This window comes from Hyaena hyaena, unplaced genomic scaffold (assembly GCF_003009895.1).
Source record: "Hyaena hyaena isolate Hyena2069 unplaced genomic scaffold, ASM300989v1 scaffold_1558, whole genome shotgun sequence".
NCBI classification, from domain to species: domain Eukaryota; kingdom Metazoa; phylum Chordata; class Mammalia; order Carnivora; family Hyaenidae; genus Hyaena; species Hyaena hyaena.
Window position 1 is genome coordinate 249,440 of NW_024082182.1, and position 14,836 is coordinate 264,275.

Below are 14,836 nucleotides of genomic sequence, written 5' to 3' on the forward strand. Positions count from 1 at the left end.
CATGGACATGTTGCTATTATGGAAATCACACCACAATCCTTTGGTGAAGTATCGCTAATGGCAGCCTATGAGCTTCCTGAGAAACTTTCATCTTCATATTATCAGCATCTACTATGCTGCATGCCACAGTGTAGGCTCTCAATAAATGCTTGATAAGTAAAGCGATTAATTAATTAATTGATTAGTCCTAGAAGCCACTGCATGTCAAGTCACTCAGATTCAAATCTTATCACTTTTCAATTAGCCTTTCCACTTATTACATATATAAATCCAGGCAACCAATTTTATATAAATTGAAACTTAACTCCTTAGTACATATGACCAGTTAATGTAAGTGTGGAACAATGCCAACCATAGTACCACATGTCCAAGTTGGAAAAAAAAAAGTTTTACAACTGTAAAATATTATTATTAGGTACAAAAATGTGTGTGAAAGAAGTTCTGAGCAGAAGTGCAGAATGGAGCTTTATTGCCTCAATTTTATACCTTTCGTCCCAACCCCATGAATCTGAGGGTTCATAAATTCTATTTGGTGATAACTTACAACAGGAAGAAATGATCTCCATATATTTAAGCTTTGATGTATAACAATGCATAAATTGTAAGTGATCTCACGGTATGTAGTTTCAGCCACCATATTTTTTAAAGAGGAACACAAATCATGTGTGACTGATGACCTACTATGTGTTGGGACCTGTACCAGGTGTAAAATGTATTCCTAAGGTTAAGCCTCATGATAATCTTCCAAGTGAGGCACTATAGCAGCCTTGTCCCTTCAGAAACACGATGTTGAAGGAAGCTCCAGCCTTCTATCTGACTTGAAAAGGGAAACAAATCCACATGAAGAATAGCCCTTGTTGATAGGAGATGGAAGGGAGGTCCTGGAAATAAAAAATGAAACAACACATGCCTCTACAGGAAGAAGACAGAAACATTCCAGAACACATATGCGTATGTGGGAAAAGACACCAGTGTCTGGATTGAGATGATATAACAAAGAAGTGGTCATCCAGTGTACACAGGGTCCGAATGGGCAGGGCCACCTGAGGGGCCAAGGGAAATGACTTAGGAGTTGGAGATATCACCATATGTAGCTGGCTTTCTACTTCAGTACTAGCAACCCCTAAATACCTGAGCCATGGCTGATACATAATGTTACACTCCATCAATATTTGCAGAATGAACATTTTTGAAACAGTTCAAGTCATTATTTAAGTACAAATTTTAATGCAAAATTATCTGGTTGTACCAGTGACAAACCCTTGTTAGGATTTCATAAAAGCAGGTCCAAAAACCCTATTGTCATGGCTCTTGTCTGTCATCTTGGGAAGTGTAGCTGTTTATTTGAGAAACAACAGGAGAGGTAGTTATTTCTAAAGTATCCACTAGGACATATAAGGCAAAGCAAACAGAACATGTGTAGGTATCCATCAGCTGTTTTCATTTTTTATTAATGTTTGTTTTTTCTCTACCGGCATTAGGAAAGTCAGTGGCTTCCCAGTTATGTTTATTTTCTGAGGAGATGCCCCCATGGGCACCTCAGGGGCAGAAGAAGAGACCTGGGTTTCCCGCTTCTATGTCAGCCAGGACAGTTCCAATTTTAATTCATATGGTGAGCCTCCAGGAAAGCTATTATTCCAACAACAGTAATAATTGACAGAGTTGGGTTTTTAAATCTCATTAGATGTGAGGGTCCAAATATCGATACTGCCACTTAGTAACTGGATCTTAGGCACGATATCTTGCCCATCTATGCTTCAGTGTTCTTGTAAGAGGGTCATGAGAATAGTACATAACTGAGGGTTGTTATAAGGATTAAGTACATAGAAAATGCCCTGTGTGTGTTAGGTTCTATCACCATTACCTCATTTAATCCTTAAAATGGCCCCTCTGAGGAGGGCAGCATTTCTGTCCCCTTACATGGATGAGACAAGTGGGGCTCACAGAGATTTAGTGTCTTGCTCAAAGCCATAGTCCATAAAAGTCAGAGCTGGGATTCAAACACGAATCTAGGTGACAGTGGAGCCCTTACCTTTACACAGAGGTGAAGTGTAGGTGAAGTCCACAGATAAAAAGAAATTTGAAAATCATAAATTTACTTCAAGGAGGACACAAAGTTCAAGTTGCCTTTTTTTTTCTTAGGATGTTGACTTTTTAAAAGTTTAACATTTCAATGCTGCTGAAATAAAATCAGCTACTTTAAATGGCATGTGCATCATTTCCAAACAAAGGGAAGAAGACATGGAATGATATAAATTAGCGTGGGAAGAGAAACAGAAAGATGCAGATAGATCAATCATGCCGCTTACATTAGCAGAAATACTGCAAGGACCCTCAAGAACGCACTTATAAATTCATTTCGAAAACTCCTTACCTGGTTTCTCCTCTTGCAGTTGCTACCGCTTATAGTGTGCGCTGCATTAAAAGAATAAAAAAACATGTCTTCCATGTAGGCTCAGCAACACCCTTGACTTCCTGGGCTAGCCAGGAGCACAGGGAGCTTTGCAGCACACAGCCTCATCCAGCCTTCAGATGGCTACATCAGGTCCTACAGGGATAGTCCTTTATCCTTCATATTTGGAGGAAAAAAATGTGTTTCCTTTTATGGGGTCATGGTGTTGGCCCCTATTTATCTCTCCCCATTTTACTTTGAGATATTATAAATAATAAAACAAAAATCATTTCCTAATATAAAAGGAGTTACTGAAGTTTCCTGGTCTTCCTTTATAGTTATTGGCCTCCCCTCAGATGTCCAAACTTCCTAGGTCAGTAGGGTTTATGAATCCCCCACAAAGATTCACCATATCCACCCTCACTGAGCTGTGCAGTGTCAGTAAGATTTTTTCCAGAGAAAAGTAGAATAGCTGAGTTCAAGTTCTGCCTCTACTAAGTGTGACTTTGGATACGTTGCTTTAGTTCTCTCAGTCCCAATTTTAACAAACTTAAAAAAAGAAATGATAATAATCATTAATCCATCCACCCAGTTACATTTACTAAGCACCTACTGTATTTTAGTATCTGCGAAAATGAAGGTGAACAGCACGAAATCTCTAAATTCACCTGCTCGCAATCTCTATCAGGAGACAGACATCTAAACAAATTAGGAGTGAAGAAAAAAGGAGGGACCCTGACAAGAGATGTTTCTGTTTGAAATAGCAGCTATGTGGTGCTCGCTTCAGCAGCACATATACTGAAAGAGCAGCAGTGGAAGCAGGAGGAACTGACCACGAATAAGAGATTCCTTAGTCGGAAATCACACGTCTCTACCTTACAAGGTTATTGGGAGGTTCAAATGACAGAAGGAATTTGAATCCTTTGAAAACTCTAAAGAGCAATATCCATGTGTGGCAGATGCTGCAGGTGCCCTGCCCATATCCACTGCCTTTGCCACTTCAGAGCAGACGGGGGACTTAGAGCTCCAGCACCTGCACGTCTCTGCCTGGGGGACTGTTCCTGCCTCCGGAGCCCGCCTGCTCTGCCACCTGTCAGCAGGCGGCGTGTGCCAAGGAATCGACGGCCACCACCACCCCACACCCAGAGCAGTCCTTAACCAAACAAGCAACACTACTCCTTCAGCCCTCAGGTGGAATAACCAAGGCCTGAGTTCTGTACTAACTGCCAAAATTTCCCCAGCAGGACTGAGCCCCTGTTGTCTACAGGAGTAACTTGCTTGATGACAAGCCATCTATTGGCCGCCTTCCCCTCCTGTGTCGCTTCCCTACTCCCCCACTGGGGTTTTCTTCACCTGCCAAAGAACTACTTGCACATGGATCCTTATCCCAGCGTATGTGTCTGAGAGAACCCAAACGAAGACAAGATGTAAGCCGTTTTTTATTATTATGCTATATCATTTTGAAATGTGGCCAGAATTATACACACTATTTTGCATGGGAAAAAGCACGGTTTTGTATTCATAAATCCTCTTCTGCATAGTTAGGATTTGATCCACTTTAGCCATTATAACATAACGCTTGCCTAAGAATTTCTTGAATCCATCCGACCCACACTGCTCTGGCTGAAGCTTTTATCTTTCACCCGGATTTCCACAACATTATCCTAGATGCTCTCTCTGGCTCTAGTCTTTCCCCCGACAAATCCATCCTTCTCACCATCTTCACAAAGACAGCCACTAGAAAGTAGTTCTGACCAGACCCCTCTCAGCCCAAACAGCACTATTGTGCAAATTTTAAAAGGCTTCTGTTAGTTACAACACTCTACTTCTATCTAATGGGAAATTGTAACTCTCTGGTGTCTATAGAGCAAGATGCTTAATGGTCACTTTCAAGGAAAGTGATAAAATAATACACAAATCTGCAGTGTCTGAGTTGCATTATGCCCACTTAAATGTGCATCCTTTTGGGCTGCACAACTTCTACAACTGTACCGAACCACCCTGGTTCTGAAAACTCCCTGCCTCACCCATAAACTCCTTGTCGGTTCCTAGCACGCAGCATGAGTTTCCTTGTTTCCATGCCTTTGTTTATGCTGTCCTCTCTGCCTGGAGACACTGGTCTTCTACTCTGTTTCCAGTGATTCTTTAAAACCAAAAGCACACTGTACACCCTGTATGTTAGCCAGTTTGACAATAAATTACATTAAATAAATAAATAAACAAATAAATATTAAAAAAAAAAACAAAAAACAACTGAGCATTGCTTTTTGCCAGAAATCATAGCTGAGTCGCTCTCGTGTAGCCACATGTCCTCTGTGCCTCCTCTAATTCTCCATTTATAACTCAATTTTTACACTTTGAACCCTGAATTAAAATTATATGCTCATGGGTTTGTCTTCTGTAGTGAGGGTCACGTCTTTCTCCTCTTCGCACCTGCAGCAGTGAAAGGAGGGCTGGCCCGAAGTCAGAGCATACAGAAAGCAGTGGAGTGTGGAATGTGGACATTATGAGGGAAGGGCCTGCAGCCAAACAGACCTGGTCAACTCTTGATCTGTCATTTTCTAGCCATGTGACCTTGGACAATGATCTCACATCCCTCAATCTCAGTTTCCTTGCTGGTAAAATGGAAATGACATCATTACACACTAAATAAGTCAATGCCTATAATTAACATAATGTTGGACGGCAGGTGCACAATGCACCTTAATTATTATTTTTATTATATGCTCAATAAACATCTGAGAATGGATGTCCCTCCCTTTATACGAAGCAGGCAGTCCCCTGTGAAAACCATACTTTTTATTTGATCCATCTGCATAGTCAGAAAGGTGGTGAACACTTCACATATGTTAGTATATTTTGTCTACACAACCACTCTCTCTGCTAGAAAGGTCTTACTACTGGCCTACTGCAAATGAGAAAACTTGAGAAGAGTTATCTGTGACTGGCTTCTGGTCACAGGTGAGTGGAGAGTCCAAGGCTGGACCAAATCTGGCCTGTGCGGTTCCCAGCTTGAGCTTCTACCCAAGCTATGAAACCATAAAGGAGCCTCACGGTCCCACTGCAAGTTCCGAAAATGGGGATGCCAGTGGACCAAGAATAGGTGGGGATGTGGAGAGGGAACACGAGGTAGAGCAGCTTGTGCAAAGGCTCAGCTCCCTCACCATAAATACTGTTAATTCAAGATGCTCCTGTAACTTCCGAGTGTTCCTGGCTAGAGTCAGGAGATGAGATTAAAAGGGAAGAGTACACACAGAGTGAGGAAGGATCCCAGGTAGGCAAAGATTTCTTTATCTTGAAAACTTTCCAAAAGCAAAGAGGCACTGAAAGGACGGACCCCACCAGGTGCTGATGGGGAACAGGAACAAATGAAGTTCTCATTCACTGTTGATTCAAATGAAAAATGGTACAACCACTGTGGAAAACAGTTTGACAGTTTCTCCTCATGTTAACTGTATACCTGTCACATGACCCAGGTGTTTGTGCAAGAAAAAAACGAAAGTGTACATCCACAAAATGACAAGAATGGTCTTCATCTCTTCCTTATAGCCCCAAACTGGAAACAACCCAAACATTCATTAATAAGAAAATGGATAAAACCAATTGTGCTATATTACCACCATAATACGGTCCTCAGCAATAAAACAGAACAGATTGTGAAGACGCTCAACAACATGGACACACCTCAAAATATGCTAAGTGGCAGAGGTCAGACTAAATGGCAAAAATACTATATATCTTCCTCTATAGTAAGGTCTAGAGTAGGGAAAGTTAATCTATAGTGATAAAAAGCAGAACAATGTTTGCCTGTTTGCTTATCGGGTAGGGTTAGTATGACTGAAAAGGAAGCATGAGGGTATTGTCTGAAATGATGGAAATGATCTATTTCTTGATAGTGGTGTTGGTTCGCAAGTGCACAATTTTGTCAAAATTCATCCAACTGTACACTCAGATTTTGTGTATTTTACTGTATGTAAAATGTATCTTGAAACAATAAAAGTAGCAAAAAAAAAATAGATCACCAAAGAACTGCCTTTGGTTATATTACCTCAAGATTGGGTGTAAACTAAATTTTATAAATCATATCAATTTAGAGTTCATTAGAAGAACTTGGTTATGGCATTCTTACATTCTTTAACAAATATTATTTGTTTTAACAATTACTTATTTAGCCCAATGCTACCTCTCAGTGCCTGGGTGACTTTGGACAAATGACTCTCGGGCCTCAGTTCACTCATTTGTGAAATGGGGGCAGTAATAGTACCTACTTCATGGAGTTGTTGTGGGGATGGAAAGAGCTAATATACATAAAACTCTTAGACTTTGTGCCTGCACATGGTAAGTGCTAAGTAAATGTTGGTGATTAATATCATTACCCTCAGTTATGTGCCAGGCTTATAGATTATAAGCACTAATGGGACATAGTTCCAGTTCTAGAAAATGCATGATGTAGAAGAAAGGATGAGCAATAAATACATAAATGAATGTGCTCAGTACAATCATAGAATGTGAAAAGTGCTTGGAGTACATAAATGACTAACTATGTTGGAATGGAAAATCCATTCAAAATGAAAATAATCAAGTTCAGATAGTCATTTACTGTTTTTCAGTATTACTATTGTAATAATGCCTCCTATTCTTGGCATCTGAAATTTGGAGCTCCGGGGCTCAAACTTGTGACCTTTATTCTTCTGTGTCCTGGCTCATTCCTAGGGGACCTCATTCTTTCATGAGCTGTGATGCTGAGATCACGTCTCTGAGCCCAGCATCATGCCGGAACTCCCACTACTTTTGACATCTCCTATGAGTACATCTAAATCCAAATTCTCCATTCTCAGCCACCCGGAACTGTTTTTCTTGCAGTGTTCCCCATCGTGGAGATACCAGCTGCATTCTCCCAGCTGCCTTACACTGGCCTGCCTCCTTTCCTTTCTTCCTGTTGCATACCCAATAGCCAGCAAATCCGGAAAGCATTCACTCTTTCCACCTAGACTACTACAATAGCTTCCTAAGGGATCAATCACACTGCTTCCATTTTCACTCCCCCAAAGCTATTCTCAGCACAGCAGCCAGATGACCTTTCCAAAACATAAAGGATCCATGGCCTTCCTCTGCTTTAAGCCCTTCGGTGGGTTTCCTTCACACTGTCTTTTTTTTATTTTTTATTTTGTTAGTTTATTTATTTTTGAGAGAGACAGAGACAGAGCATGAGCAGGGAAGGGGCATAGAGAGAAAGGGACACATAGAATACGAAGCACACTCTTGGCTCTGAGTTGTCAACACAGAGCACAATGCGGGGCTTGAAACCACGAAATGTGAGATCGTGACCTGAGCCCACGTCAGACACTTCACTGGCTGAGCCACCCAGGCACCTCACATACTGTCTTTTTCATGGCCTAGGAGACCCTAGATGATCTGCTCCTGCACTGCCTCCTCCCTGCCCTCCTCCCCTACCACTCTCTCTTGCTCGCTTCTCCAGCCACACCAACCCCCTTGCTGTCTCTTCAACATGCCAGTCAAGCTCTTCCCTCATGGACTTTGCACATGCTGTTCCCTCTGCCTAGACTGTTTTTCCTCTAGATACCTCATGGATACTTCCCTCATTTTATTCAAATCTCTGCTCAGATGTGAGCATCTTAACTAAAACAACACATCCACCCCAATTTCTAACTGCTTTGCCCTGCCTTTTTTTTTTCCCCCTAGTGTCTGACATTCTATTTTATTGGTTTATTGTCCTAGCTTGAATATAGCCTCCTAGGGCAGAGTTCTTCCATGCTTTGGTCATAATCTCGGAGCCTAGAATGGTATCTGTCACATAGTAGATGCTCAATTGGTATTTGATAGATGACTGACTATTACTTTATACAGAGTTACAGAGATCACAAAGCAGTCACATGTACAATATCTTAACAAACCTTCTAACCATTTGTGGGATAGGCTCTGTTATTTCCATTTTACAGATAAGTTCTAAGTCTGCTTAATATTGTTTTGAATGTTTATTTATTTTGATAGAGTATGTGAGTGAAGAAGGGATAGACAGAGAGGGAGGGAGAGAGAATCCCAAGCAGGCTCCATGCTGTCAGCCCTGAGCCCAATGTGGGGCTTGATCCCATGAACCATGTGATCACGGCCTGAGCCAAAATCAAGAGCAGACTCGTAACCAACCGAGCCACCCAGTCAACCCCACTTACTAAGTCCTTTGTTCAAGGTCATGTAGCTCTTGGTCACATAGGTCAATCCCTGGTCTTTTGCCTTCAAACCCAGTTTATTAATCATGATCATAAAATATTACTAATTGTGGGAGCCTGACAGTGACCACAAGAAAGCGTGGTTAGGGACGCAAGGATGCGCCTGCACACGGGGCTCCCTGCCTGGGCAAAGCATGCTTGCAAACAGGATGCTCTGCCAGGAGGCCTGCACACAATATCCAAGTTTAATGGTCCGCTCACAAACGACGGAACATGCCCTCCTTAGAAGTAAGGAGGAGGCTGGAGTTGTGAGCAGGCCTCTTAGTAAACATGTTGAGGTCGCTACCTCCCTTTGCTCCCCCCTGTCCTTGAAATGTGTTTGGCTACTTGCCCTTAATTGGTAAAGGAATGCATCTTGTAGATTTCAGTTTGTATCCAGTTACAGGGGTATAAAATAAACCGCAAGAGGGGATAACGTAGAATAGTTCCTCCAGCCGGAGTTGTGTCTGTCTTTTGTGTGTGTCTTGTCCTTTGTGTCATTTCGTCCGCAACACTAATAATAGTTAAGAGTCTGTTAGTACTCTTCTTGACACCCATAGTATCTCATTTAACAATACTTTGAGGTAGGTGCTCTCATGATTGGCATTTTAGATCAAGAAACTAAGTAACTTACCCACAGTCACAAAGCTGGTAAGTGGTAAACTCTGAATCTGGGTTCTGGACACGGGACTCCAAGGACTTGTTCTCAACCAACAGCCCACTAAGCACAGCCTGTGAAGTAAAGAGAGTTAAGTAAACTGTGGAACATAGAAGGACAAATTTCAAATTTGTTCTAGGACTTTCTGCCATTTGTGAGCTTTTGGCTTTTGGAGCGGTTAGGGGAACTTTTCTCTCCTTTAAGATTATCAAGTGGAAAGCAAGTTGTAGCTCACATGCAGGTTTCTTCTTTTCATCCTCTTTGAAATGTTTGAAACACTTGTTTCAGAATTGTGAGGTCACTTAGGAGTCATGGGCAAGGCACAAGAATTTCTAGTAGTTTGTCTTTCTTCCTCCTTTGGTTGCTTTCCTGGAGTATTTGTGGTCAAACCTATGTGCTGGTACCCCCTCTGAGCTTCAGATGTCACCTCCTCCTCCTCACCCTATGACATGTCTTGTTTCATAAATTCTCACCTTAAGTTTATCACATAACCTACATTGTAGAACACTCAATTTCTTTCCCTTTCCTTTCTTTTTTTTTTTTTTTCAAAAGTAGAAATCTATTTGATTGAATGTGATAGCACTAGAGGCAAAAATGTGGCAAAATTTTAAGTGGTGAGAAATCTATCTCAGTTACCTGGATTTTGAGAAGTAAATTGTGATTCCCCGACTCACTTTGTATTGAACTGGACAAGTTAGATGAACTAAAATAACTTTATGCGCTTGTCTTGTCTCCAGTTCAAGCAAGTGTATGCAAGCATTGCCTATTTTCTTCTCTTTCCAGATATTCAGATTCTAAACTTAAAAGTGTGCATGAAGTTACACAAACTTCATGGGTGAGTACCTTCAAAATATCAAACCCCTTAGATCTTAAATAAGCAAGCACTTGGTGGTTGAAAAACAAATCAAGTAATTAGTTCTTTGTAACATAAAGGCTCATAGCATTTATGTGGGCATAGGCTGAGTTCCTTTGGGGCACCATGTGATCTGTTCAACCAGGTAATCCCAATGTCTGGCACATAGTAGGTGTTCACCAGAGTAGGTGCTGAACACGGTAGGTACTTGATAAATATATGTTGAATCTCTAGTCCTGCCTTTTTTTGACAACTTGCAGACTTGACACACACTTTATATGCATTCGTGCATGCACATGCACGCGCGCGTGCACACACTCACACACACATGGTTGTGAGCTCCTAGAGGAGAGGCTCTGTGTCTTATTCATCTCTGCATTCCCTAATATAGAACCACCACATAGCAGGTGATAATTAAATGATCACTGAATTGAACAGCACAAAGATTTTAACTTCTGTTACTTGTTTCATCTGCCCTCCCCCCACCCCCACCTTGTCCATTTTGCTCTCAGGCCAAACTGCCTAAAACCATCACATCAATCTAATCAAGTATTTGAAAGCCAGAGACCTTGAAATTATTTAAATCAAGTTCAAAATTACATTTTTAAATTTACTCTGGCCATCTCATAAGTGGATTTAGCAACTAGCTAACTGCCATCCCAGGAGGAAAAAAAAAAGCATAAGCCTAATGAATGTGGTCAGACATACCGTGTAACAGATGTCCAACGTGCTGCCATAAGCTTAAATCATAAATATGATGGCTGTTTGGCATAGCAAAATATATTAGAAGTGTTTTATCGGTCACTGGGCAACTTGCTGGATGGGAGGGGAATGATCCTGAAAAATGCAGGAGCTCAGTCTAGCAACATCTCAGAAGCAGCCCTGGAGAAACACAGATAATCTGTTTGCGATGATTCATCAAGTTGGTCCTTTGTTTCCCTAATTCGAGTGTCAAGTGCACCCACACAATAAAGAATTGCCAAGACCCGATAAGATTCTCTTCTGGCTGCTGCTTTTCCTGCCCTAACAACTGGTACTATTCATGCCTAAAGCACAAATTGAATAAACAGCCTTGAGGCTGGCAATGTTGGACCGTGTTTTGAATTTTTTGTTTTCCCTTAAAAGGCTAAATCCTATGTGTGTCTTGCCTTCCCCCAAACACACTGCATTGATAGTCACTGTTGTACCAGTAATTTTAACTTTCTTAATACAAAGTGTGGAAGGATGCCTCACAGGTTAAAAATAGTTCCTGTTGTATCATCCGTCGGGCAATGGATTACTGAAGATTAAAAAATGATTGTAATGCCTTTTTTGGCCTTGAGAAAGCTCTTATTGTGCCTATGGTTCAGTTGGCCTGCTGATCATTTCCAACTTAATGCAATCTTTAACGTTATGCTGCTACAGGTGAGGTGTTAAGTAATACATTAAGACAACTATTCTCACTGAGCAATTTCACAAGAAATATGTTTTAACTAAATTAGACATTTAACAAATGCCATTAGTAACTTAACGCAGGAGGGAGAATGGCCTTACAACAAGCTATTGACGTGAATTTCCCAACACAAAACGATAACTTTTAGAAATTTTTAATCGAAGTTCTAAATGTGAAATTATGTACTGTCAGGGCAGTAAATCAATACAAGGAGAACACCAAAGTCCTCAGGAGTCAAATAAATAAGCAGTAAGCAGTTTTATCTCTAGCAGCCGGAAAGCTTTCCTTAAAATTAGGAAGAATCTACAGGTCCAGTTAATCATGTGGCTGTGACGTGCTGAATGCTTCTAACACTTTAAAATCCTTTAGATGAACACTAGAAACCTCAAAGTTCTGATAAAAATGTAAATTGTGATTTTTAAAACAAGTAATGAGTTAAATAATTTAGATGGAAATTTAAATATAAAGGTGGCATGAGAATAATTGGATTTAAAAAGTAAAACTAAGAGTGTTATCAGAAAGCCTACAATTGCACAACTGAAGTAATAAATAATTTTTTGGAAAAATTATTTCCTGACAGATTTCCCCATGCTAGGAACACAACTGCAAAAGCTATAAATAGGGCTACTGACATTTGGGCAGTTGACTTTTTATCAAAATTACAGAACAGAATTTAGTTTGCAAATTTTCAAATGGCTATCATGTTCAGAATCCAATTGGGTTCTCCTTCGTTTCTACTGATGACTTCATAAAGGATAAATAAGCCCTCGGACCAATAGGTGGGTACACTGCCACGGTTAACTCTCTCGCCCCAGAAATTCTACTCTGCTGAAAAGATAATTTGGGGGCGGGAAGGGGGGAGATGCAGAGGTCTTTAGGACCCAGCAGGCGGCGGCAGGCGGCAGTTGTGTAGATCACTGAGAGACTACGAGGGTCCGGTTCAGTTTTAATTCTGTCTCTAATCTCTGCAACAGCCGCTCTTCCTGGGTCCCGCAGCTCTCCTAACCACTCAGCCGCAGCTGGCAGCCAGGCGAAAATCAGAGCCGCCCGTCCCCCATCACCCACCATGGAAACCCTCCAAGAAAAAGTGGCTCCGGACGCGTGTGCCTGAGGATTCCTCACAAAAGAGGTGCCCAAAATGAAGACCCTGATGGTGAGTCATTTGTTTCAACTCCTCTGAGCAGAGGCGGGGACCCCCGGACGCAACGTCCCCGGGGCGCACGGGAGAGCTCCAGGGCGCCTACCCCTGTGCCGCGAGGTCGCCTGTTACAAAGGGACAACTTTCCACCTGCTCGGTGTCCCCTTCCGGTTCCCTGGTTCTGCCTGGCTCAGAAATCCCGGAGCCGGGATGGGAACTCGGGTTGCCTCGGCTCCTGGATCTCGGGCGAGAGGTCCGGGGCTCTCGGGGAGCTGGAGAAGCGGTGGAGGGGTGGACCCGTGGTTCGGGGGATGGGGAGGATGCCCCAAAGCAACAGCCTGGCAAAAACTAAGAGGGGCGGGGAGGGGGTACCTGTGCAGACTTTCTTGGTTTTCTTGTCGGATTTCAAACTTGTAAGAATCGCCGCGGCAGAACCCCGCGGGTCCAGAAAGGAGAGTGTAAGGGCTTGAGGTCCCAGCGGCGCAGCTGGGGGGGGCAGAGGCCCCTTCTCAAAGTGCGAGCCCACCTCTGCCCTCGCGGCCGGCGCGCTTTCCCTCGCGTGGCGGGGCGCCGCGCACCACCTGCCCTCTGCCGAGGGATCTGCGAGGCGGCGTCCGCCCAGAGCAGCTACGCTCGGGAGCATCCCCTGCGGTACGCGAGAGGACTGCGCCTCTCCTGCCCCGGCTGCGCGCGCGGGGCTGGGGCCCCGGCCACCTCCCTCCAGCTCCGGAGCACCCCCGCCTCCCCGCCACACCGCGCGTCTGACCGCCTCGCGCGTGTCACCGCCGGCGCGCTCCTCCGGGTTCCGCTCTCAGCGGCTCTCCTCTGCTCTCTCCCGCCCGCCCGCAGCGCCATGGTCTGGCTGTGTGTTTAGCGCTCACCACCATGTGCACCAGCTTGTTGCTCGTGTACAGCACCCTCAGTGGCCAGAAGGAGCGGCCCCCGCAGCAGCAGCCGCCGCCGCAGGCAGGGGCGACCGGCAGCGCGCAGCCGTCGGCGGAGAGCAGCCCCCCCTCGAGACCCCGGATGCCCGCGGCGCCGCGGCCGCTGGACGGATACCTCGGCGTGGCGGACCATAAGGTGACAGCTCGCTCACCGACGCGCACACCACCCAGCCTGGGGATCCCGCACATCTGAGCCTGCCCCCTTTCCCGGGGCTGGGAGGCGCCGTGAGTAGGTGCCATTCGGAGGCTGGAAGGGGGAGCGGAGCCGCTGGGGTGGGGTGGGATAGTTCCTTCTTGGAACAAATCCTGTTTGGAGGCGGAGGTAAAGTTTTTCAGGGAACAGAGAGGAGATGAGCGGATCCGAACCCCAGTTAACTAACAGGAACTGACCCCGGAGGTAAAACCCACTGAGCCCCAAAACTGCAGCTGCGGGTGCGTGCTGGGTTCCTGCAGCGTCGGGTTGGGGAGCCCAGGCGCGCCCTTGGTGGGAGGAGAGCCGGGATGGCGCGAGTCACAGCGGGAGCGTTGCCCCGCTGGGAACTGGTGGGTGAGTGGGTAGCTGCCAGTCCGCGGCCGCGGCTCGTGCTCGAAGATTCTCCTCTGATCTCGGCTTCGGATTGCTCTGGGAAGAATTACCACAGCCTTAGGGAGCGGTCCCAGGCAGGCGCGGAAGGCTGGAGGCACATTGGCTCCATAGGCTTGAAACTCGTCGTTGAGGGCCTGTTTTTCTCTGCCTTCCGGGAAGCCGTTGCATGGCTTGGCTAATAAGTAATAAGATGGATTTTTAAAAATTGAGCCTCCTTTCCCCCAAACAATAAATCTCTGGTTTCAATGTGCAAAGCCTCTGGGAGAATTCTAATCAAGTTTCCTGATTCTGAAAAGATATTTTAATACAGTTTAAATATAGTCCCCCTTATTTGAAGCTGCTAATATGTTTTTATTAAAACACAATTCCAATCTGTATCTGCTCTACAAAGGTTAGAGGGTTTCTTGAAACCACGCTCTTCTGCTTTTTACGTTACTAGATTTTATGGTTATGAACCAAAGTAATATTTAGCAGGCGGTTCTTTTGTTTGGGGAAAAAAAAAATTAAAGATTGGTCTTACCCTGCATGAAAAAGTCAAACTTTCTTTTAAGTGGCAATCAAAATATTTCCACTCATTTGTGTAGTGCATATTGCAAAAAAGGATTT

General features: G+C 43.9%; 1 protein-coding gene across 1 annotated transcript; it reads left to right on the forward strand.

Moving 5' to 3' along the window:
• The first annotated feature begins 12,423 nt into the window (after positions 1 to 12,423).
• On the forward strand, positions 12,424 to 13,837 carry LOC120225989 (alpha-N-acetylgalactosaminide alpha-2,6-sialyltransferase 5-like). The gene is made up of 2 exons (XM_039224174.1): positions 12,424 to 12,715; positions 13,550 to 13,837. Exons 1-2 carry the CDS (start codon positions 12,701 to 12,703, stop codon positions 13,835 to 13,837), a joined length of 303 nt encoding a protein of 100 aa, XP_039080105.1. The 5' UTR covers positions 12,424 to 12,700.
• The last annotated feature ends 999 nt before the right edge of the window (positions 13,838 to 14,836 follow it).